Source organism: Rosa chinensis, chromosome 1, assembly GCF_002994745.2.
Source record: "Rosa chinensis cultivar Old Blush chromosome 1, RchiOBHm-V2, whole genome shotgun sequence".
Lineage (NCBI taxonomy): Eukaryota > Viridiplantae > Streptophyta > Magnoliopsida > Rosales > Rosaceae > Rosa > Rosa chinensis.
This window is the reverse complement of record NC_037088.1, coordinates 59,684,500-59,709,604: the sequence shown is the minus strand read 5'-3', so window position 1 is coordinate 59,709,604 and position 25,105 is coordinate 59,684,500. Positions and strand designations below refer to the sequence as shown.

Sequence of the window (25,105 nt, the reverse complement as noted above, 5' to 3'; positions counted from 1 at the left end):
TTTTACTAGCATAGATGATGAAGCTATCATGCAACGATTTCAAAATATGAAATCTCGTCGAGGGCAATTACCATTGTAATAGATATAAACTACATTTAAAGATTTTGTATGTATATATATATTTTTTTTTTTGTGCCCCAGTGAACCTAAATTCCTGGCTCCGCCACTGATGGAGGCTATCATGTACTATATTTTGTTTTTCCTTTTTTGGTTGTATATTCAAGCTGTTTTCTTATCCCAACTTGTATTCCATCTCCTTTCATGTAAATCAACTCACCTTTCAGCTTGTATTCTAAAACTCAAAAGTATCATTTAGTAGCTATTTTTCATATAAATGAGTGCCACTACTTGTTGAACTTGTTTTCTCTCCTCTTTTTAGTCTGTGGAACCTCCGATAACTCGGAGGTTATTGATCATTTGCAGAAGATTTTTGGTGAAGGTCACACACTTTGAGCAAAAAGTTAAGAGAGAGGTAGTTACATAGTCAAAACTCAAAATGATTTGTTTTCAGATAAAGAACAAGATTACTGAAACGTCGATCATCAGATTCTGATTCAACAAATGTATCGACAATGGGTCGGACAAGTCAATAATAAGAAGGTGAAATGGTTATAGGAATACATGGGTGTTGATAAAGTACGCGCTCAAACAAAGCTCCCCCCATGTCGTACTGTCGTGAGAAGGTGATGCAAAAAGGGAATTGAATTTTGCAGCAGAAAAACAGGGGACATTTTACTTATTCCACAATTCTTGGGTAAGCTCAATACATCACCAAAAATATATAACGAATCAGTTTCAAAGACCATATAAATAAACCCGAAGAGATTTTGAAACTGGGGAACAAGTAGCTAGGAGTAACGATTGCCTCCAACGGACTATGGAAATTGATCAGCTCACAACCAAGGAAATTCAATAATGGCAAATTATTTTCTGTTTTAGGATATTAGGATGCAAAGAGATTGTAGAGAGAGTTGTTGTCTTTTGATTGATAATATGAGCTCTATATATAGAGATTACAAAGTATAATTTTTTGGAGTATAAGAATTCTTATTCTAACCTGAATCGGGAATTCTCTCCTATTACAACTATAAAACTAATCTTAGTTTGACAAGACACACTAAAGTCAATACTCTTCAACAGTTTCATTGCTAAACTATATCATCATTCCACCCAAAATATATTTAATTATGGGTTATGTATCTCCATAGATACATTATACATAATTCATGGGATTAATCCGTTAATTAGTGTCATATTTTGCATACAAATCAATCATACTCTCATGACATGACCAAAGTGCCATAAACAATTCACGAAATCTTTCCGCTTTATTCCCACAAAGATTGTCTTTACTTTTGTTTTCCAATTTATGGTTCATATCACTGGGAAAAAGTATTGAAAGAGTATAGAGACCTCTTTTTATCTCTTCCATAATTCTCTCGGGTCCCTGACAGTCCAAAGCAGATCAACATCAAATATCTAAAGCAAATCTAAAGCAGCACACGAAATGTTGATTTGTTTGCTAATTATGCTTCCACTTTGGACACTGTATGGCAAAAGATGCATAGGAAAGTACATATATTCTCCAACTCGATCACATGCTTCTGCTTTGATACTACATGTGTTTGTGAACCTAGTGAGGCCGAGGTCCACACCAAGGAAAGACGAGAAACAGAAGCACCATAATTCATTTGCTTTCATGTCATCCATGCAACTCACGAGGATAGAAATAATTAGCCAAAATTATGCAACTATAACGTAGACGTACAACGTCAATATTGCTTTGCATTTCATCTGTCACCAGGTTGGAAGTTAATTAGCAAAATGCAACAGCAAATTTGGTGTTGTATATATAATTGTCGGTTTCAACAGAAAATTTGGTGTTGTATATAAATGGCCTAGTGGTTCTTGCCTAGTTGGGTGTGCTCCCAACTTAGGTTCGAACCCCGAAGCTGTCAAAGTGGTCAGACATTGTGCTGCAATGCACAGTTTGAGCATTTCACATGCGCCGAATGAGTTTATATTGGGCCTAGAAAGCCTTTGGGTTCCCCTTGACACAGTCAAAAAATAATAATAATAATAATAATTGTCGGTTTCAAAAGTTATTATTAAATTTCCATAAATGCAAATTTATCTTATTTTGTATGAGCTTTTATCCTTTGATACTCAATCGTCTTTGCTAAATGTGGATGAAAAATGGTCAATTATCCCATAATTTTATGTTGCAGCACTTCCATTTTAAGAACCGTTTTTGGGTTTATCCTATTCTTAATGAAATCCATGATATTTACTATTGTTTTGAATAAAATTACATGCATCCAGAATTGTACGTACGTAGAAGCCTTAAACTTTTGGCTAGCTTACATGAAAAAGTTTGAGCTTTGAAGCTTTACTTTTTCACCTTATACTTGCTCGAACAATTCCTGCTATAAATACATGTTGAAGTTTCTAGATGAGACAATGAGAGCAATGCCTCTAGCTAGTAGCACCATACAGAGTAATAGTATGGCTCTTCGATGGTTTCTCCTTCTCAACCTCATTTGCAGTATTCTACTGCTTGTCGATGTTACTCATTCAGCTGCTCAGGATGCCCGAAAGGTATATCTCTCAAGTTCTATTAGTCCGAATAATCCAAATTAACTTACATTATTAGCTTATGCATTTGATATTAAATTTTTTGATCATATCACTTTGCGTCGATTTTGAAAGTTTGGTCTCATTTAACGTGGATCTTGCAATTGGATGCAGGCTTATGTTGTGTATATGGGCGGCAAGCCAAAGAATGGGGTACCCATATTACCTGATCTTCATGTGAATATGCTACAAGACGTAGTCGACAGTAGCAACATTGATATTGCACATGAAGATCTGCTTCTTCACAGCTACAAGAGAAGTTTCAATGGATTTGCTGCAATGCTCACAGAGCAAGAAGCACAAAAAATGATTGGTACTGCTGCAACCCTACCTTTGCATTAAATAAATCTTACTATTAATAAGGGAATAGATGGCGTAGTGTACGTATAAATATTATAATAGCCAATTTCTGGTATTGATGATGAAAATGAAAGAACTGGCTAAACGTAAATGGAAGAAGAAGAAAGATGAAGACCATGTGTTGGTATTTTTTCTGGGAAATTGTACAATTGCCAACTCTCACTCAGTAAGATGATGAATCTCAATCTCCCTTTTTATACTGACTCGATTACTAAGCCATGCTAACTGATATTGCTAACTGCTCCCATAGCTTATCAACATGTGCATTTTGATCATACTTTTATCTTAACCATCTGTGTGTTGACTTCGACGTATACTCTTCACAATAATTAATGTATATATGTGTAATATATATATATATATATATATATATATATATGATCAAATGTATGTATACAGGAATGGATGGTGTAGTGTCTGTCTTCCCAAGCAAACAGAGGAGCGTCAAAACAACAAAGTCATGGAACTTTGTTGGGTTTCCAGAAACAGTTAAGAGAGGCGCCCTTGAAAGGGATATCATTGTTGGTGTGATAGACAGTGGAATTTGGCCAGAGTCGGACAGCTTTAGTGATGTTGGTTTTGGTCCCCCACCCAAGAAATGGAAAGGCAAATGTCAAGGCAATGGAAATCTTACTTGTAACAAGTATGCTAACTAATCGATCCATTCTAACATGCATGTCACTAAATAAATTAATGACTTTTTGTACTAGCTAATATGGATTTGTTTACTAAAATCTCAACAGTAAAATCATTGGAGCACAATATTATCATGCTTCTCAATCATTCAAAGAAGATGTTGAGTCTCCAAGAGACTCAAACGGTCATGGAACTCACACCGCATCAACAGCAGCTGGGAACACAGTGATCAAGGTGAGCTTTAATGGTTTAGGGTCGGGAACAGCAAGAGGAGGGGTGCCATCAGCGCGTATTGCTGTGTACAAAGCATGTTGGGGCAGCAGTGGCAGTTGTGACGATGCTGATGTTCTAGCCGCATTCGATGATGCCATTGCTGACGGTGTAGACATTCTCTCTGTTTCCCTCGGGGGCACTATTCCATTTGATTATTTGAAGGATTCATTTGCAATTGGGTCATTTCACGCTACCAGAAATGGGATATTAGTTTCTATGGCAGCTGGTAACGAAGGTCCGGGCGCAAAAACTGTGACAAACTTTGCACCATGGCAACTTTCTGTGGCTGCTACCACCATAAACCGCCAATTCATCACCAAGGTTCAATTGGGTAACGGTAAAATCTATGAGGTAATTAATTAAATCTACCTTCGCAACTACTACTTATGATTCATTAGTACTTCTCTACATTTCTAACTAGTAACTTTTGTTTGTTTATTAACTATCAGGGACTTTTACCAAACATATATGGCCTCCGGGGTAAATTCTATCCTTTAATTTATGGTGGAGACGCGCCCAATACAAAAGCAGGTGTTGACGGGAGTATCTCTAGGTATTGATCTTTCAATTAGGACTTCATCCATTAATGACTTATTAAGCTCGGGTTAAATTCTTTACTCGAAAAAAAAAATAGGGTAAATATTGTTTCTAACTTAATTGCTTCTTGTTGTTCAATCTGTTGAAGCTTACCCTAATTATCATCCCAAAATGTGACCATTCCCAAACCTGGATATGATGTATCATGTTACTAAATTAATTACAGGTTTTGTGGAAGAGATGACGTAGACGAAGATTTGATCAAAGGTAAAATTGTGTTGTGTGATGGCCCTATGGATGAGGCTGGGGTTGGGGCGATATTGGGTGGCGCAGCCGGAATTGTTCTGACAGGAAAAAAAGTCAACGATGAACTGCTTGGCCCTTATCCGGTGCCTGCAACTTTCGTCGGGTTGGAAGAAAACAGCGACATTTACAAATACATAAATTCAACAAGGTAACTATTAAAGAACTAAGAAGCTTGACAGTTGGTATTAGGATATGCATGTTAATTAATCTTGATTTTTATAGGAATGCAACTGCAACTATATGGAAAAGTGAAGAGATTAGTGATGTATTGGCTCCATACGTGCCATCCTACTCATCGAGGGGCCCAAATCCGATCAATCCCAACATTCTCAAGGTGACTTAATTCATAATGAAATATTAATTGTATATTTAGGCTCAAGATAGAGCAATGATATTGCAAGTGATTGATGAAGTAGAACATGCATGTTTAATAGTTACATATCAATATATGTCTTTGCAGCCAGATTTAGCGGCTCCAGGAACTTACATTCTGGCAGCATATCCCCCAAGTGGTGGTGGTAGTAGAGCTAGATACTATATAGAAACTGGGACATCAATGGCATGCCCCCATGCTACCGCCGTAGCTGCATACGTCAAATCATTTCACCCTAAATGGTCACCAGCTGCTATCCAATCGGCTCTCATCACTACTGGTTTGTTTTTATAATTTGCAAAGAAGAGATTTCGATCTCTTGTGAGAAAGTAGTGTTATGTTGCAGAATATTGGACAAGTTATCAGACTAGTAATAAAAAGATATAGAAATCCTTATGTATTTCCATTCTTTTGCAGCTAAACCTATGAGTGCCAAAACTAGCCCTGACGCTGAATTTGCATACGGAGCTGGCCTAATAAACCCTTCTAGGGCGCCATATCCTGGTTTGGTGTATGATCTTGATGGACAAGACTACATAGATTTTTTGTGTTCACAAGGATACAATGGTAAACTATTGCAAGCCATAACCATGGACAAAACTAGTTGCTCATCAAAATCTATTAATAGAACAGCTAATGACATGAACTATCCTTCTTTTGCACTTTCCATCAAGGATTCGAAATTTGTCAATGGGGTCTTCCATAGAACTGTCACTAATGTTGGATCTTCAAAATCCACATACAGAGCTAAAACGGTGGCTCCATTGGGACTCAAAATCAATGTGAATCCAAGTGTGCTATCGTTCACATATCTCGGGCAAAAGAAATCTTTTGTTGTCACTATAAAAGGGCCGATTAAGAAATCAAATCTAATCTCTGCGTCTTTGGTGTGGGATGATGGTGCTTTCCAAGTCAGGAGCCCCATTGTTGTCTATGTTGCTGTTTAATTAAGAGGTGTGTCATGTAATAAAATGTAAGCGAAAGCAAAAATATTGGAAATGTCCAAGTCTATGGGCACAATTATAATAATATATGTCTCTAATATTTCATCTATGATCTATTTCTTATTTGCTTACTTGTTTCAGCTTGCCATGAAAAACTAACTTATTTACATAATTTTATATTTGGTTGAACACATATGGGACACCACTTATGAGGGAACGCTCTTGCGGATGCTCTTGCTATTATGGATCAGACCATGTTGGCAATTTTTGGTAGGATGAGGCACCTTGCTTTTTATTGCAATGTCTTAGCTTTGATGCTTCATCAAGAATTTCTTACCGTGGATCATGATTTTGGGCTTTTTCCTGTATTTTTTGCTTTACTTCATTTCAAATGTGTTTCTCCACGGGGTTTTGGTTTCTAAGTCCTCCCCGTTATGTACTGCTATTTTTTTTTCAATAATAAACATAAATAGGGGGTCGGGCCTTGGGCTTCCAAAACGTAGTAGACCATTAACCTTCGGGTTTGAGGGTAGGACTTGATCCCTAAATCGTCTACTTCCGAGGAGCTAATCTTGTTTCATCCCTTAATATATATATATATATATATATATATATATATATAGGGTCCTTCTAGTGAGGGATCCTTTTTTTGGGTCTTTTTTAGGGATAGGGTATTAGACCAACTTTTCGATCATATTTTGACATCTCAACCGTTCAATTTTTAGGTCCTAATGTGTAGATCACCTCAACGAATTTTCAGCCAAATTGATTACCTTTAAGGCATTCAAAACTGTGATTTACAATTATATGTATGAACAGTTCAGGTTGGACAGATTCGGTTCGTTCATTGATCTAATCTAGTTTGATACCTTAACGATCACCGATTTGACTAAAAATTTGCAGAGGTGATCTACACATTAGGACCTAAAAACTGAATGGTTGAGAGTGTGAAATGTGATCGAAAAGTTGGTCTAATGCCCTATCCCTAGAAAAGACCAAAAAAGGGATCCCTTAGTGGAAAGGTCCTCTATATGTGATCGAAAAGTTGTCAAAAACTGAAAATCCGTTCCTAAGCTAAGGTAAGGACGTCTTTAGCTAAGAAGGACTGTGTGTGTGTGTGTGTGTGTATAACTGTATATAACTTTCTTTCTTTTTTTAATGAAAAATTAAAAAATATATTATACGAAATAGGTAACACATAAGAGGGACACGAAACTAAAACTCCTCAAAAGAAACAACAAAAAGTAATACCAAACCATAAACAAGAAGAAACGTAGCCAATTGAATCAAAGATTAAGACGTACAGTCGGCATGTGATTGTAGGTAGGGTAAACTTGTTTGGTCTCAAATTTTTTAAGGCTAAATACTAGTTAGTACCCTGTGGTTTAGGTCCAAAATCAATTCAGTCCCTGCACTTTCAATTTTGATCTAATAGGTCCAATTCGTGAATATTCTGTTATGAGTTCAAGTTATAGTTAGATTATTTATTGAAAAACTAATTATTTTAATAGTAGGACTCACTCCTAAATTGACTATGCAGACCACATCGACACCACATCATAAAACATAGGCCATATATGAGCCACATTAACAAGTTAAATAACTCAATTGTACGAAAACTTAAAAATTGGACCTATTAGATCAAAATTGAAAGTGCATGGGTGTTTTTGATGAAATTAGAAGTTGAGGGACTGAATTGATTTTGGACCTAAACCACAGGGTAGTAATTTGTATTTAGCCCAATTTTTTATTAGTAAAATTTTGGGAAGCTTGAGACTATGAGACACTACTTGAACAAGATACGCAGTTAATATATAATTAGAAACTCAATTCGATATGATAAATATTATGATCGAGGCATCTTTTTACTTGATAAGATATGTAAGACACCCAATTTGATATGAACTCCTATCCACCCAACCATTCACTGTTTGTTTTTTGAAAATACAAGGATGAAATGTTTTTCTGGAAAATGGGGATTGCAAGGCACGTATCAATCCCTACCGGGCAGAAACCAAAAAATAACCAACAGAACACCAGTTTTTGGTTACGCAGTGAAAATCTCAACTTTTGAGATTAAAAACACTGCGGGGCTCTTACTCTTGAGAACCCAAAATAAGAATTAACTTATGATGAAGGATATGTTCTTTACAAACTTGAATAGCACTAGCTTGGCTACAATGATTAGATGAAAACTAATACCAAGTTTGTCTTCCGTCTTGAACTCCTTCTTCACTTGAACGATCACCAAATATCGCTCTCCTTTCTTCACAGCTCCTCTATTGATCTCAAGAGAAGTTAAGCATATGAAACAATGATCAAGAACGCTTCAACATAGATCAAGTGTTTTGACTCATATGTAGACTCAATTATCAAACATGCAAGATGCCACCAACTCTTCTTGTCTTCCAAGTTCTCTCTATTGCCGCTTGTTTTTCACCCACAAGACTAGCTGCTGTCAAACAAACCAGCCAACACAGCTATATACCCTAATCCACCTTCTACAAGCAAAAACAAAACCTTTTTGTATTAACAAAAAATTAATAATTAAGGACACCAAATCCTAAAATACTTAGAGAATCAATAATTAATACAATTTGTATCACAAGAAAAATATCTTAAAATGAATAAAAGATATTAAACCCATTAACCCCAAAGGTAATTTCCCGTTTTGTATGGAATGCCAACACACCAAGTTAATCAAAACTAGTACGTACATGTTTATAGAGTCATATCATATCATGTTTGTGTCAAACAGGACTAGAAAACTTTTCGGTTATGAATTGGGAATGAAACCAAAGGGGATGCTTGGTTACAATTTTATATCTGTTATTATATGTTTGCTTTAGTTTTCAGTAATTGGCAATTGTGAACTTCATGCCAAATTATATGGTTGCATTAGCAAGGCTTTTTATCTGCAATAGTAATATATAGAGAGCATAAATTGTAATAATGCAAAATTTGTTTGATTGCTAGGCATTTCTTCTTCAAAGACCATAAGGGACGGAGCTGCCCTTTGCATAAAGGGTGCCCCGCCACCTCTTACTTTTTTGAAAGCTTGTTAATTAAACTATGTTATTAATAAGGGGTGGAGCCAAGGTTTTAAATATCAGTATCTTCATATCTATTGGTACTTTGAAAAAGGGAGATATCTGAAATATCGGGGATATAGGGTACGAAAATATCGTTTTTGAAAAAAGTCAATTTATTAGAAATTTAGAACTACATATAAATACATATAAATGTCAACTTCATCTACATTCAAAAAGAGACTCTAGGCGGTTGAAAAGCCGCTAGCTGGTCTACAAAAATGCAATAATCGGACCAAGACATATGACCCATATAGTGCGAATTGTAGTGATGAACATGATAGTTATAGATCTCTTTAGAGCTGCCGACTATTTCCCCTATAAGGGGATAATAAGGATGAATCAAACTGGATGACTGATCATATACTTCTCCATATTGATTATATCCATAAGCATCATAACCAAATTAATTGTTGCCTTCATGAGATTCATTTGAGATCTCACTGCGCTCTGTGCCTAAACTGATAAAATCAAAACTTAAGGTAATTGAAGAAACATCAGATGGGGTACTTTCATCATCAGTTGCACCTCTAGTCCTCCTCCTATATCGGGTCTTCTCTTGAGCACCATGACCAGCTGTTCTCACTCCGTGGTCTTCATCTTGGGTGGCATGATCAAAATTACCTTCACAGGTAAATTGGAATCCTCTATCCATAGAAGATTGTCCATATTCATATCTTTCACCTCCACCATCTGTTCCTCTTCCACCCTCTCCACCATCATCAGAACTATCTAGAGTTGCTGTACCACCCCACGCATCATCACTATCTGAATTATCTTCTGGGTTTTTAACAACTTCTTCAGATAAGACTTTCTCTACGTTGATTCCAGCATTAGTTGCAGTTTCTACAACTTGTGGAAGAGGTCTTCCAGCTTCATCATCGAGGTGTACAGGCATAATCCAATCATGAAGTGGATCAATGCCATTATCAAGCGGCTCGCTTGCAACATAAAGTAGATCTATATAGTTGTTTTCATTGACCACATTATTCTTTGCCTGTTTATCTCGTAGCCACATCTTCATGTTGTAGTAGCAGTATACAATCTTTTCCATCTTCTGATATGCCAAACGGTTCCTTTGCTTGGTATGAATAATAGCAAATGTACTCCAATTTTCTCTCAGATGCAGAAGAAGAAGCCGTTTGTGCCAAAATACGCATTGCAATTTTCTGCATGTTTGGTGCAGAATACCCACATTGTGTCCACCAATCAGCTGTAAAGCTACTACAATGAGTTACTGCTATAGTAGATCAACATTTTGTATTAAAGAAATTATATGTGTGTGTGTGTGTGTTTTAATGTATACATATACGGATATACCACAAACCTGTATTTCTGGTTTCTCTTGTTTTTCTTGCTATGGTTGACCCAAATGATTCCTTTGCATCCCTAAAGCATACAATTTGCATTAACCATTTGAAAATTGGTCATTTCTAATCCCAAAATTTTTTAAGGTTGTCATCAATAAGAAGTTACCTCATCCATAAATGTATTCGCAATTTCTCCATTTATGTTAAATTGTTCGACAACTGTTGACAGAGAGTTTGTGAAACATGGGCTATAACCAACATCAGGTCGATAATGAAAATTTGGGTTTAAGAAATGTGCTACAAACAAGAAACTGAAAAGTTATATAATATAGATCTAACTAAGTAATTATCAAGATACAAACGTATTTCGAGATAGAGAAATAATACCTGCTGCATGCAATGGTTGACTTAATGTGTTATCCCATCGATCATTGATGATTTTAAGCACCCATTTCTTTCCTCTTATCTGTGATATTTGTTGTTTCACTCTTTCAAACATATCATATAATATGGGCATGGTTGACTGAATTTCTGTGTCAACAATTCGAAGAATCTCATACAATGGCTTATAAATTTTATGGATTGCTTCCATGCCATCTCAAAATGTCCCATCGAGGACTCTTTTTTCTATCCTTTTGCCATCTCTGGTCCTACTCGCTGCATTCTCATTCCATGCGCTACCTGTAAACAATTTTCTCAAATCAAATTTCTTCTTCAAGATACTGTCGATAGCAATGTGATTTGTTGCAAATCGAGTTTTACCCAGTCGAATCAAATCTCCCTTCATGATGCTCCTCATTTCAACCAGTACCCAACCATGATTATAGATGTAGTTAGTTACACTTTGAGCCCATTTGACGACAGTGGAAACAGTCTCCTGCTTCCCAATATCTTCAAATATCAAATCGATGCAGTGGGCAGCACACGGGATCCAGAACAGCGGATATTTTTTCTGTAGTTCCCTTCTGGCCTTTTTAAATGCTGATGCATTGTCAGTGACAATCTGGACAACATTTTCTGGTCCAACATCTTGTATAATCTCATCTAACAATAGTTCTATGTACTGAGCATTTTTTTTCATATGTGAAGCATCTACAGACTTCAAAAACACAGTTGAACCTTTTGAATACACCATGAAATTTAGAATAGACATTTTGGTTGGGCCAGTCCATCCATCACGCATGATAGTGCATCCATATATTTTCCAGGTTTCTCTGTGAGTATCCACATACCTTTTCATTTCTATGTACTCATTCTCTAAGTAACGAGTCTGAATTTCATAGGAGCTAGGAAGCTTTACACCAGGACCTAAACAAGAAAATGATTTATTTTATAGGAATGTTCATTATATAAATTCTACTTAACATAATCGTCCATGAAGAAATATGTAAATACAATATAATTTACCTAGATTTCCATTTGTAGTCAACATGTTTTAAAAATGTGGAGAATCAACTTTGTTAAAAGGGACAACATCATATATGTGGTATTTGGACACCATTGTTGCCAATAGTTCTCTACCACCTTTTAGTAATGATTTAATTGTGCTTTGTTTTGATCGACTATCTTTTGATGGCATTGCTACTGGAGGCTCAGGAAATGAGTACCGATAGGTTTTTGATCGATCAACTTGTTGCGGTTGTTGACTGCTACTACCGCCTCTCGATTGTTTTGGAAATTGAAATCTTGATCTTCTACTAAACTGAGAGTTCTTATCACGATCTACGGTTGATCGTCTTACTGCAACACGATAATCTTGTCGTTCTGTAGGGTGCATGTCTGGTGGATACTGAAATCCATCATCATCATTGTCGTCATCGTCATAGTACAGACTTGTTTGATTGCCAAGATAATCATTGCGGAGTTCTTCTCTAATATCATCTTGAACAGCTGCCTTTTCTTGCTTAATAGAATCTTTTCTATTTATCCATGCTATCACCTCTGTTTTGATCTCCGGTGGCACCTTATCACATTTCTTTACACTCTTGTGAGGATCATAACCCGATAAATGACTCTTCAATCTTGTAATTCCTCCACTTTTAAAAGTGGCAAAACAAAATATACATGTTGTACCATTTCGATTTTCGTCGACGGGAGTTACGTACTTCCATGCTGGATCATTTCCACCTCTACCGCTGCTTGCCATTTTTAATCTAGCATATAAAAATGTACTAAAACAAGTAAATATTTATTATAACTTGCAAATTAGATCTAAAACATAACGTGTAATATTAAGAAGAACTATTTATACTAGAAATGTAGAACTTCTTTTCTTTAAAACGACTGCAAGACTGCTTCGATGAGTAAATTAAAGTATATGATAAACTCTTATATAGATTCCTCGATCACTTCTTCAAGATGCACAGTCACTCTGTTTTTCATTAATATGTTGTTTCTTTTGCAAACTCACTCAGCCTCTTTTGAAATAATTGAACTTGGTCTCTTTTCAAATAATTAAACTTGGCCACTTTTGAATAATTGACGGCCTGCTCTGAGTCTCTTTATGCATGTTATTCACCTATTCCATTTGATAGTTACTTTAGCATTTGAACTTTTAGCTTCTTTATACTATTCAACTATAGACTATACACTCACAAACTACACATAACACCTATTCCATTTGATAGTTACTTTAGCATTTGAACATTTAGCTTCTTTATACTATTCAACTACAGACTATACACTCACAGACTACACAGTAGCTTCATTATTCCTCACTTTTTCAAGATGCATAGCCAAAATTTAATACTCCGTACTCTGCACTCTCTTCTCATCATGTCATCCATATATGGTTCCTTGACTTCCTTCTGCAATGTCATTTGGCCTCATTTGAATAATTGAACCTTTATGGCTTTATCTTCTTTCTATTATTCAACTACAGAGTTACAAACTACATACAGAGTTACAGACATAGTCATAGACTACATAGTACCAAATCTCTCCTCACACAGATTTGCATTTAGACTTTTAGAGAATTACTTGTCATCCAAAATCGCCTTGAGGGTATTTCTCCAGGGTAAAGATTCGCCTTGAGGGGATTTTTTTCCTCACCTAGATTCGCCTTGAGGGGATTTTCTACTCACCTAGATTCGCCTTGAGGGCATTTCTCCTCACTCAGATAGTCAGATTTGCCTTTAGGAGATCTCTCTTCACACATATTTTCATTTAGAGAATTACCGAGTTTTTTTTTTTTTTTTTTTACCTCAAATTTTACAGATATTTCTTCACTTTATCGGGGATATATCGCAAATATCTAATATATCGGGGATATTTGACAATGTCAGAGAAATTTCGCAGAAACGGTAAAAGATAAGATATTTACCCCCTAGATATATCGGTCGGTCGAAAAAATGAGATATCGGGGGATATATCGAAAATATCGCAGAGATTTAAAACCTTGGGTGGAGCTACCATTTGCTTCGTTTTTTATCTGCACTAGTAAAATATATATATATATATATATATATATATAGAGCATAATTTGTAATAATTTAACATTTGTTTGATTGTTGGGCATTTCTTCTTCAAAGACCATAAGGGGCGGAGCTACCCTTTGCATAAAGGATGCCCCGGCCCGACACCTCTTACTTTTTTGAAAGCTTGTTAGTAACCTATGTTATCAATAAGTGTTGATGGAATAGAAGTGATAAGCTACATATTTAGAAATGTTTGGGTCTCCTAATAAATTGATGGCATGTATTTAGATTTTAGAGTGTAAAAAGTACTAATTACCTTATATGTCATCAATTTCATTGCCTGTGCTTCATGAAAATCTAATACTGAATTATTAATTATTATTTTTTATTTGTCAATCACACGGTGTACTCAAAGGCTTCCTAGACCCAGAGACTAATATGTGCTCGGGGGATCTTGTCAGAACGCTTCCTCCCCCTGGCTCATTTTTCTTTCTAAGAAAGTCCAACTTTTGTTAATTTTTATTTTCTTTATTATTTACTAGTCTTTCTCCACGCATGTGTCAAATTAAACTTTTGTTTTTGAAAAAATAAACAAGAATATATAATAGAATAAATCAATTATTGTAGAGAGAACATAATGGAAGCGAATAAATAATAAAAAGATATATAAGCTAGCACCGCTTCTCTCTCACTTTTCTCTAGGGTTTCAACGCTCTAGGCTTAGGGTTTCGTTGAGTGCGAGAGTTTCAGCAAGATTTTACGCGTCTTAGTACCATGGAGGACATCGACACATGGGCAGCACGACTAGTGTCATCTTTGGCACTAGTAGATTGAAAGAAAGTAATGGATCTTAGGTCGTCCAAGGGCAAGGGTCTCCGTCAACTGGAAGTAGACATGGTTAGCAAGTTGCTCACAGCTAGAGATTATCGAAAACGAACCTTTCTGGGGATGTTTCAATCTGCATGGCATGTCAATGGGGATCTTAGGGTGGAGCCAGCAGTAGGGGATTGGGTTGTGCTCACTTTCTCAGATCTGATGGACAGAGACCGTGTTTGGCGTGGTGGCCCTGGGGTTTCAACGGAGCCCCTGTAGCACTAGCGGAATATGATGGCATTGAAACGGTTGAGCATGTGTTGGCAGTGTTGCTGCAACGTTCCTCCTATTGGGTTACGCTGATGGATGTGCCCTCAGAGTTCAGATCGGAAAGGGTGGTGTGCATGATTGGCAGCGCCATAGGTGATCTCAAGGAGTGGGACATGCTGGCTTTCCGACGAGGTGTGCTCCATGTCAGGGTGGAGATCAAGTTTTCGCAGCCCATACTCAATCAACGCCTATATTTGTTAGAGGATCGAGTGAAGGTGTTGGTTCTATTCCGATTTGACTTTGTAGGTGCAACATGTGCGGCTTTGTAACCCATGTAGGGTTACAATGTTCTGGGCCGAGGCTGGAGGACGGAGTTGGGAATGTCGGACCTAGTCCGAGTGGGCAGACAGGCGGTGCTGGAGATGTAGCACAGGGGATCAGGGTGCCAGAGGCTAGGGCAAATAACAGTTGCCCTAATCTGGTCTTCAAAGCATAGATTCCATTTGGGATAGCTGCAACTTTGGCATCTGTGTCTACAGGTTCCTTCCTTCCCCAAAGGGCTCGGCGTCAAGTCACTATTCGGGAAATTGAAGAAAACAATGATCATGCATCTCCCACTACCAGGAAGAGGAGAAAGAGAACAGGTTGTTGAGCCCAAAAGAAAATTGGAGCCAAACAGAGGTGATGTCTCGGTGTCCTCGAAAAAGCTACGGCTGAGTTTGGCTATTGATAAGCGCAACTAAGAAGAAATGTGGTTGACCTGCTGGTAACCTAAACAAGATGCGCTGTGGTACTGGTGATAAAGAAAAGAAGAACAAGGACGCAGGTAATGAGAAAAAGAAAGCCTCTAAGGCCAGGAAGAATTTGACTGAGGACTTGGCTAATGTCGTTGACTCCAACCCTAAGGAGAATGAGTTGGCTCTATTTTAAGTTTATTAACATTTATTTTCAAGTCTAGTGTGTGTAATGGTAGCTTCTAGGAGCTTTTTGAGATGTTTCTATGTTTTCGTTTATACCAAAATTGCGTGCCTGGCAAGCGAGGTATAGATGATTGTTTTTTCTTAGGACTCGAGGTTATTATAGCATGTACTAGGCTCGCTTAAAAGCGAGCATTATTGATTTGTACTGAGCTACGATACTTAAGTGAAATTTTAGTTGTTTCCCCGCCAATTTCTTTACTCTTTAGTGTTGATAGTCTCTAGCCTATTTATGGCCATTTATCTAATGCAATCAACTTTCAGTTTCAACAAAAAAAACGTCTTTCTTAAGAAAAAAAAGAAATTAGCATTTTGGAGTTGGAGAAAGACAAGAGTAGGAATATGAAGAAAATATGAACAAAATAGAAGATTAGAAGAACCGGTCATGGTCTTCTACGATATTTAATTTTTGGGTCAGTCTTAAGTCTACAATTTTGCTGCGGAAGACTTGGTAAACGAAAGCGGAGAGAGATGCCCAGAAGGTTGGTTGCTGCAGCAGCTCTTTTGAGGGGTTTGCTTCTCTTGGCGACATTAGTTGTCATTCTGGTACCACTCCATGATTCTTTGTGATTCTCAGTTCAAAGAACTTGGATTTACTTGTGTTTTAATAATAATTTGTCTAAATTGTTGTACTCATCAACCTGTGAACTTCATACCAGAATTGATGTAGCAATGATAAAGTCCTATCACAGCCAAACACCCTCAAAAACAAAAGTGAGATTGTTGAGGTGAGAGGATTGATTCTTACTCTAAGCACCCAATTTTCTGTGGAAGCAGACAGAGCTTATGGTTTGTGTTTCTGGGTTTGGCAGGAAAGTGATGATTTGGAACAAGTGACCCACCAAGTGTTCTTCGATATCGAAATCGATGGAAACCCATTGGTATGAATTCTTTAACAGATTAGCAAGTTTTTCAGGCTAGTTGCTAATTTGTTCCGGTATTTGATCGAGTTAAATGAAGGTTGAAACTTTGTGTTCCCCTAATTCCCAAAACATAAAACTTCAGAGAAAATGTCAAGTCATTGGTGTCTTTCGGTAGATTAATGTTGTTTTCTTGATTTGTTCACATTGTATTGTCTTTCAGGTCGCATAGTCATGGGTCTCTTTGGAAAAACAGTTCCAAAAACCATAGGTAGGTACCCAGTAATTCATCCGGTGTAATATGCTTGTATTATCTGTCCAGTGATGAAATAGTTAAACAAAATTTGTGTTTCAAATGCAGAGAACTTTCGAGCACTTTTGCACTGGTAGCCAAGTAACTTAAGCGCCATTAATTACTGTGATCTTGTGATTACCTGCCTTATTCCTAATGTATTTCCATGATTAAATGGAAGCTATGGCTTTTCTATTGCTACTTTTGAGTTTAACGTAGGCTTGGGTTTCAGGGGAGAAGGGAATTGGAAAGAGTATGAAACCTCTGCACTACAAAGGGAGTATATTTCATAGAATTATTCCCAGCTTTATGATTCAGGGAGGGGATTTCACTCTTGGCGATGGAAGAGGTGGAGAATCGATTTATGGGGAAAAGTTTGCGGATGAAAGCTTCAAAGCTAAGCACACTGGACCAGGCAAGCTAAAGTCTTCCTTGTTTCCGAGTAGTTACTCATGCAAAAGTTCTCCCAAAATGTAGATACTGCAAATATGTGTATTCCTAATTTCCTAGTAATTTTGAGTTCCGGGTCCTTTTGTGTGACAAACAGGTTATTTATCAATGGCAAATTCTGGCCAAGACACCAATGGCTCACAGTTCTTCATCACGACTGTCAAAACTAGCTGGTACTTTTTTCTTCTTTCCAACTTGTGGGGATATCTTCATTGTTGAATTTCCAAATATGGTGTTCTCAAACAGGCAACTAGGTCAATCAAGTAGTAACTGTGGGCAAGGTTATCATTTTGAGTTTGGACATGAAAATTGCCAGAGGATCCATGCACTGGGCGAATGAGCTCTTTTGCTGTTGACAGATTTAGCTCTATCTCTGGATATAATGTTTTCAATAACTTACATTCTTGCATTTGGTTATCCTTTTCTTCACAGGTCGGATGGTCACCATGTTGTATTTGGCAAGGTGCTTTCTGGAATGGACGTTGTGTACAAGGTTGAACGAGTAGGAGGATCGGATGAGATACCTACGAGTGAGGTTGTTATCAAAGACAGCGGTGCACTTCCAATGTGACCAGCCTACCCTACTCTTTCATAAAATGATAAGATGGCAATATCAGTGAACTTCCGATGTGACTGATCTAATACAAATGATAAGCAACTATTGCCTAGTTGAGATATTGTTGTTCATACTACGCGCTTATATTGCACGTTAGCGGCTTAATATTTAGAAAGAAATTTGGTTTAATTGTACGCATCAAGTTGCTCACTACTTCAACTCCATGACGAGTTGCAATTGATTGTGAATCACCAAATTGTTCCTGGAGTTTATTATGTCATTGGAAGAAACTCCAAGAAAAGAAGCTTAACAATGGGTAACATCTAATCAGCTTGAATGAACGACCCTAGCAAAATTGAGGTAATAAGAGAAGCTAGATACAAATGGTATAACATTGTTTAGCATTAATGATAGAATTTGTTGACTGTTCCTAACAGCAAACTTGCTATTGAACCACATCAAAACCAAAGCTGAAAGCTTGAAATGAACCAACCGAATCCAGTAGCCTCGTAATCAACAACAGGTAATAAGCATATAAGTGAGCTGAAGGATAAACAAGCTTGAAACAAGAATTGCCAATATGCCCGCACTTCCAGTGTTCTGATCATATTAGGCTGCAAAGTGATTGAATCATAAGACCTCCAGAACAGTTTCAAGCCTAACACAGCTACTACAGGAGTACAGGAACTGTAGATAAGAGGTCTAGACTTCTTATGCTTATACCATGAACTTAAATCCGGTAAAAGATCTTCAAAATGATGATACTCTTGAATCCTTGGAAGGCAACGAAAGAGTTTCTTCCTTACTATTCAGTAATCAATGTCTCAGTAAGAATATCACGGGAGGTTGAAATATAGTGGTCTTTTACAATACAAGGCAGAGAACTATAGCAGAGCAGATCCACAATACAACTTAACCAAACAGATTCAGAAGTTGCTAATCCGATGGTCGCAAATTTCTTTCATGAGAATAGGTGGGAGAAGTTGCCCTCTACTATGGAGCAGCATGTACTCATTCTTCACCACCCAAATTCAGATCCTAACTAATAACAAGCTACTCATCTGAACATTCCGTGTTGACCTGCTGAGAAGATTGCTTAACATGAGACCTAGCAACGAACAAGGCATTGAGCGAAAAGCCATAAGTACCTCGTCTTTAGTTTGGCAGGTTCAACAGGAAAGCAGTTGCACTGTAATCCTCCTTGTAAAACAAGAACACAAAATTTCATAAGCATCACAGATCACGGCTTATGACTAGATCAACGAAGCAAGTTATGTAGTTTCTAAGCAATTTCAAGGCATTTGACAGCCAACCTAAGCACACCTACATTTCTCTCCCGCAAAATGATCAAAACAAGCCTATCAACCACACAATGTACTAAACTAACCCCAAAACTCACTTCAGCTTGGAGATATAATCACTAGAGTCTAGAGTTAAAGATACACATTCCAAAATTAATGCATTCACATCAAATTAAGCTACAATATCCAATCACAAGTACGAAAAATTTCCTCAAATTAAAGCACAAACAAATCCACACAAGCACAAGCTATAGCATTATTCGATTCAGCGATTTTATTCACCAAACACGACTCACAATAAAAGCACTCAGAGACCCTAGCACAGCAGCGATTATTGAATTTTCAAAATCAAAACGATGGCGGATCAGTAATTTTACTTAGCAAAACGCCGAGGGACGGACTAGTTGGGATCGCAGCGCTCCTTGTTGGGAAAGACGGTGGAGAAATCGGAGGACAGGTCGGAGTAGAGCGAGACGACCTTGCGGATGTTGGCGTTGATTTCCTGGATGAGGGCGACGTTCTTGACCATGTTGGCCGGAATCCGGGACTGGTGGTTGTCGTTGACTTGCTGGATCAGAGCGCGGTTGCGGTCGAGGACGGCCTGCACCTGGCGGAAGCTGCGGTTGAAGTTTTCGACCCAGACCTCGCCGCCGGGTTCGGGTTCCGGATCAAGTGAAACGGTGCGTTTGGTGGGCTGATCGTCCATGCTCGAAGAGTCGAGTCCGGAGGAGGATTCGCGGGTGGTCATGTGAGCTGCATGGAAATTTTTTGGTCGGTTTGGTAGGTAGGTTTCTTTGTCTGCTTTGCTTTGGGTTCGGTCGGTGGCAACAAAATCATCATTCACTTTTTTTTTTTTAATGCTTAAATCACAGTTAGCAATATCGTGGGTTTGAGCTTGGTTCATAAACCGATGAATTTGCTCGTGATCGCGATCATGAAAACAAAAAAGATAAATAAATAAATAAATAAAAATAGAGTAATCACTATCAAGATAAGGCTATAGACATTAATCAGATTGTTAAGAACTACCGACACGTGATAATTTATAACGGTTGAATAATTTTTCATTTTATCTTTTAAAAAACTGATATGGTGGTTAATAGAGTTGCTAAATGAGCTTTGCACGGCCGTTTGGTCATTATCTAGTTTGATGTAGCACTTATTTTCGGTTATGATTCTTTGAAGAGCTATTCCTAACTTACCATTTACTTGTTAATTCTTCTCTTCTTCTTTTTTAAGAAAATGAGAATTCTATAAATGGTTGTATATAATGATATCATTATTGCATAAGGGAGAAGATCTTGTATTAAACTGTCCGTCATAAGTCAAACCAATCAATAAGGAGCTCGAAGAGATGAGTGTGGGTGTAGAATTGAAACTTTGTTATAGAACAAACTAAGTATTTTAGATACAAGAAGAGATAGTGTGGTGTTTGTATTGATGGGTAGGCAAGTGAGATCCGACCAACGAAATCAAACATACATTTATCGTATGGAAAAGGGAAAAGATCAATGGAAATTATACTGGCTTGTATCCAAGGAATCTTCGTGAAAGGCAAAAGTTCCTGGAAAATTTGTCAATTTAACCAAAATCCCCAACATCATGTTGGGAATAGAGGGTGTATTCTTGTTTGGAACCGCCATTACAAAGTTTAACTCAACCGAAGTACTCCTGCTAAGCTTGAGCTTATGAAGTTATATTACAAACTTACAATGATAATCATACACCAACCAGAAAAATATATCAAATTGTTATAATGAGTCAGACAAGATGAAGAAGCAGAGTAAAGGTCGCAACTAGTCAGTTGATTTCCTCTTCCTCCCAAGTACGGAAGCTCTCTGCAATCTTGGGCCACCCATCCGCCACTTCTTAAAGGCTGCCATGGAGGATTGAGCTGCCTCATACACTGCAATTACATATCCATAGATATTATCTGTCAAAATTCATATATGAGACACAAATGTCAAGACATCATAAAATTATGTAGTTTAAATCTCACAGTTGATTTCTTCTTTTGTTAAGAGCGTTAAGAGTTTTGAAGCTGCTGTATATGCTGCAGAATGTGCCTTGGCCAGGACTTCCTGATACCTGTTTCTGAATGCAGATAACAGGAATGATCCCATGTCTCTATCACCAACCCTGTCCATCATTGAAGAAAATAGTAGTCAAAATCAGTTTTCAGGCCACAAAAACATGGACAGCATAAAGTACATAAACTAGGAGATCAACAATATACCACCAAAACAACATAAACATGGAAATCATCCAGTTGTATTGCTTGATTATTCAGAAACTATTCACCAACAGAGTGAACTTGAGTGGCCTGTATCATTTATTTGTCATCAAGTATTTCGCAACACAAAACATTGCAACTGTTGCACAAATAGGTATCACATATTTAGAGAGAAAAGGGGGCAGCGATTGAGCTACAACAGATAGCTATCCTACTATCAACATAATAACAAAAAGATGTTATTGATCATACTGGTTTTTCATTTTCTGCTTTGATTTGAGATTTTTCACATTCTCTTTCTGTGTCAAATATACCCATATTCATCTATTGTAAGGACCTGGATTTCATGAGACAATATCAGGAAAGTAAGAAATTAATTCCCTTTACCTGAAATTTTTAACTGACAAAAACACTAATACTTTTGAGAAATTAATTTGCTTTGGGAGTACTCAATTTTACATTGACAAAGAACCAAATTCACAGAAACAAAATAGTTGATCCATAATGGATTTTAGCCATGCGCTCTCTCACTCCTCTGTCACAAGGGGATCACACAAATTAAATATCTACCTATTATAAGATAACAAAAGAATATCACCAGGAGAGAACACTGATAAAAGTATGCATACAAGAAATGGGTTGGAGAGACTCACAGTGGTGCTATCTTGCATCCAAATTCATAGAAGTATAGACATCGAGATCTCAAATCCACAGCTTTTCCATCAGCCCCCAGTTCCAGCCTTGTTCTGATAAAATATGAAACCACAGGAGTTGAATATATTATCTAATGAGTAAATGTAAACTTAATCAATCAAACAAGTCATTCTTCACGCATTCAGTGAATACTGATATTAGATAGTACCGACTTATCAATTTATCATATTCCATTATGGGACAAAGACAACATAAACTACCATAGAAAGGAAACTTCTACAAATCAGATTTTAGAGTCTAATTGAATTTTAATGACCACAGGCCAGATAATGGGTCAAAAGGGAAAGTAACTCGACCCTACAATTTGGCAACTGAAAATGTTGAATTGAAGTATAAGGATCATTACTGTTGATTGAAACACGCAGGAAGCTTCATCGTTACTACTTGTCTTGCGTGTAATTCATAAGCAAGCCAGAACGGCAGCTTGACCTTTGAACCTGGTTCGACCTGCAATACACACCCAAGAAGATATAAGAAATGGTCATTTCAGCAAGGACCACCTATTCCAAATCCACTGTGGTCACTTACACTATAGGCCTCAGCACTAGGATCAATTCCAACCCCATTTGCTCCTTTCTGGAAAACAACTGAGACAAGCTGGTTGCCAACAGCAGACACATTCAGAACACTGATCTAAATAAAACATATGAAATCCGGGGTACAAAAAAGAAGATTACTAACCTCTTCCTCGGCAAGAATATCGTCAATGTCATAGTAATTTCCCATTTTAACAAAAGATCCCCCTTGGTGTCCTCACAGTCTTCCCCGCATCTCCAAGACAAATTCCTGGAGCAATGAACTGGTTAACATCACATAAAGCACCAGAACCCAAAATGCAATACAAGTTAATTATTCCAATTTTCACACTCATTCGACAATCAAATCTCTAAACCAATCTAAAATTCTCCAGATCTCCCACATTTCAGTGAAACATTAGGGATGCATTGGAAACCAAATTTGGGTTTTTTTTACTTGAATTCGAATTTTGCAGAAATAAAACCAACGGATTCAACATATATTATTCACACCAATTACCCAAATTAACGAACACGAATATCAGAAGGTTGTGAATTCTATGAAGCATTTCTTCAAACAAATTGCAAAACCCAGAAGCATGTATAGTTCAGCTGAATACTAAAATCTCCGAAAAGTAGCTTAAACCCACAAAAACCCAACTGGTAAAACACACACATCCCAACTTAAACGAAGAATCAGAATCAAACAAACCCCAATTGGCAACACAAACCTCATGAATTCTCTAAAACCCAGATTCAGATCGGAAGTGAGAATCACAAATCCGAACTGAAATTGATGAAAGTAAAGTCGAAAATGATTGAATCGGAGTAGAGGCTTACCGGAGTAGTTGTTTTAGAGGTTCGGGTCTGTGGGTGGCGGCGAAATCTGAAAAGAGACGATAGAAATAGAAAGGGAGGGAAGAAAGAGGATCCAAAAATTGAAAAGGGAGGGAAACTCCAAATTATAGAGAGGAGGTCGCCGCTCTCACTCAAAAATATAGAGAAAGACTTTTCTATTACTTTTGTTTTGCTTCAATTCGGGCCCAATATGCTAGAAAAGGTTTCGGTCCAGGTCCAGGCCCAATTCTGGAGCCGAAGACCGAAACCGATTATGAAATTATGGGTCAGTATGGCTCGGAAGGTGTTGATCGGTTTTCCGATCAATTATCACGGTTCGGTTTGGTTCGTTTTCAAAAAATATTGGAGAAGTTTAAATTTAAATACACTCGGTTTGATTCTTTAAGTATTTGTCGGTCTCTATTTCTCTATTGGGAATCAAAAGTGCGAGTTTACAAAATATGGGCTATAAAATGAAATAAGAGACCGACTTTTCTTTTTCCCTAAACCTTAAACATCAAGATCACCATATTTTATATATATATATATATATATATATATATATATATATTATGTTTTTCCACAGAAGTCGTCTTTCATAAGTGCATCTCTGTGAGAGAAAGCTTGAAAAAGAATAACATAAAGTTCCAGAGCTCCGCGAAAACAGGAAACAGAAACTAGGATTTGGGAAACACTGGGGATTTTTCAGCCCCGGTCCGGCGGAGCCCCCGCGTCAACCATGGCTCATGGCCTCATCGACGAATGGCGGGTGTTGCCGGACTGGTTCGTGGAGTCTCGAGGCTTCAGGTTTTGCTTTTTCTTCATTGGTCTGGGCTCTGTATGATGCGTCTCTCCTCTCAGGCGGCAGCGCAGGCGTTGTTGATGGGCGATTGGCGATCGACGACGGTGCAAATATGGAGTAGGTGGCCAGAAACCAGATCGTGGCGGCGGCATGCCATGGATTGTATGGTGCTGGTTACTGATCTACGTTGCGTCGATAGTCGGTGCCTTCGATGGTGGAGCTTTCAATGGTGGTTTCAGGCTCTCAAGACGGTGGAAGCAAACAGGCAGCAGGGTACGGTAAATTCCTTACTGGTTTTTGGTTTGGGTATGTGGCTTTGGCCTGGATCCCACCGAAAACAGGCAGGGGGTTTGGTGCGGATTGTTGCTTGGGTTGCAGTTCTTCGGCGAGGCGAGCTCGAAGGGATTGATTTATGGTGGTGGTTTGCCGGCGGAACACCTGGAGAAAGAGAAGAGGATTGCAGCTGCTGGTTTGTGCTTTTGTTTAAGGTAGTTTTTTTGGTTAGGAATTTCGTTAGGCTTTCCTGGATTTTAGCATGTCCCTACTCATTTGAGCTAGGGTTGGGTCAAATTGAGGTGCCATGGATGTGGTGTCTTTCCTGGGGACG

At 37.7% G+C, this 25,105-nt stretch overlaps 5 protein-coding genes across 6 annotated transcripts; 2 read left to right on the top strand and 3 right to left on the bottom strand.

The window, feature by feature from the left end:
* Positions 1–2,441: 2,441 nt before the first annotated feature.
* Positions 2,442–6,172, top strand: LOC112182966 (cucumisin). Its single transcript, XM_024321541.2, has 9 exons — positions 2,442–2,598; positions 2,749–2,947; positions 3,394–3,637; positions 3,738–4,254; positions 4,353–4,456; positions 4,667–4,894; positions 4,969–5,080; positions 5,207–5,399; positions 5,537–6,172. Exons 1-9 carry the CDS (start codon positions 2,461–2,463, stop codon positions 6,064–6,066), a joined length of 2,265 nt encoding a protein of 754 aa, XP_024177309.2. The 5' UTR covers positions 2,442–2,460; the 3' UTR covers positions 6,067–6,172.
* A 4,888-nt stretch (positions 6,173–11,060) lies between these two features.
* Positions 11,061–12,608, bottom strand: LOC112171067. The gene is made up of 2 exons (XM_024308309.1): positions 12,182–12,608; positions 11,061–11,770 (listed from the first exon to the last, which is right to left on the bottom strand). The coding sequence occupies exons 1-2, from the start codon at positions 12,606–12,608 to the stop codon at positions 11,061–11,063; spliced, it is 1,137 nt and encodes a 378-aa protein (XP_024164077.1).
* A 3,722-nt stretch (positions 12,609–16,330) lies between these two features.
* On the top strand, positions 16,331–18,285 carry LOC112182970 (peptidyl-prolyl cis-trans isomerase CYP20-1-like). The gene is made up of 7 exons (XM_024321550.2): positions 16,331–16,484; positions 16,598–16,666; positions 16,751–16,819; positions 17,022–17,069; positions 17,323–17,505; positions 17,638–17,713; positions 17,973–18,285. The coding sequence occupies exons 4-7, from the start codon at positions 17,033–17,035 to the stop codon at positions 18,109–18,111; spliced, it is 435 nt and encodes a 144-aa protein (XP_024177318.1). The 5' UTR covers positions 16,331–16,484; positions 16,598–16,666; positions 16,751–16,819; positions 17,022–17,032; the 3' UTR covers positions 18,112–18,285.
* A 185-nt stretch (positions 18,286–18,470) lies between these two features.
* On the bottom strand, positions 18,471–20,230 carry LOC112182971 (protein EARLY FLOWERING 4). Of its 2 annotated transcripts, XR_005802702.1 has the most exons (3): positions 19,775–20,230; positions 19,245–19,296; positions 18,471–19,176 (listed from the first exon to the last, which is right to left on the bottom strand). XR_005802702.1 is itself a non-coding variant. In XM_024321553.2 (2 exons), exon 1 carries the CDS (start codon positions 20,143–20,145, stop codon positions 19,798–19,800), a length of 348 nt encoding a protein of 115 aa, XP_024177321.1. In that variant the 5' UTR covers positions 20,146–20,230; the 3' UTR covers positions 18,471–19,296; positions 19,775–19,797. The 2 variants fall into 2 exon arrangements, 1 of the variants encoding a protein (XP_024177321.1); XM_024321553.2 differs by having other exon boundaries at positions 18,471–19,296.
* Positions 20,231–20,977: 747 nt separating this feature from the next.
* Positions 20,978–23,856, bottom strand: LOC112181664 (DNA replication complex GINS protein PSF3). The gene is made up of 7 exons (XM_024320045.2): positions 23,700–23,856; positions 23,026–23,130; positions 22,873–22,941; positions 22,691–22,791; positions 22,284–22,376; positions 21,397–21,536; positions 20,978–21,303 (listed from the first exon to the last, which is right to left on the bottom strand). The coding sequence occupies exons 2-7, from the start codon at positions 23,068–23,070 to the stop codon at positions 21,194–21,196; spliced, it is 558 nt and encodes a 185-aa protein (XP_024175813.1). The 5' UTR covers positions 23,071–23,130; positions 23,700–23,856; the 3' UTR covers positions 20,978–21,193.
* Positions 23,857–25,105: the final 1,249 nt, after the last annotated feature.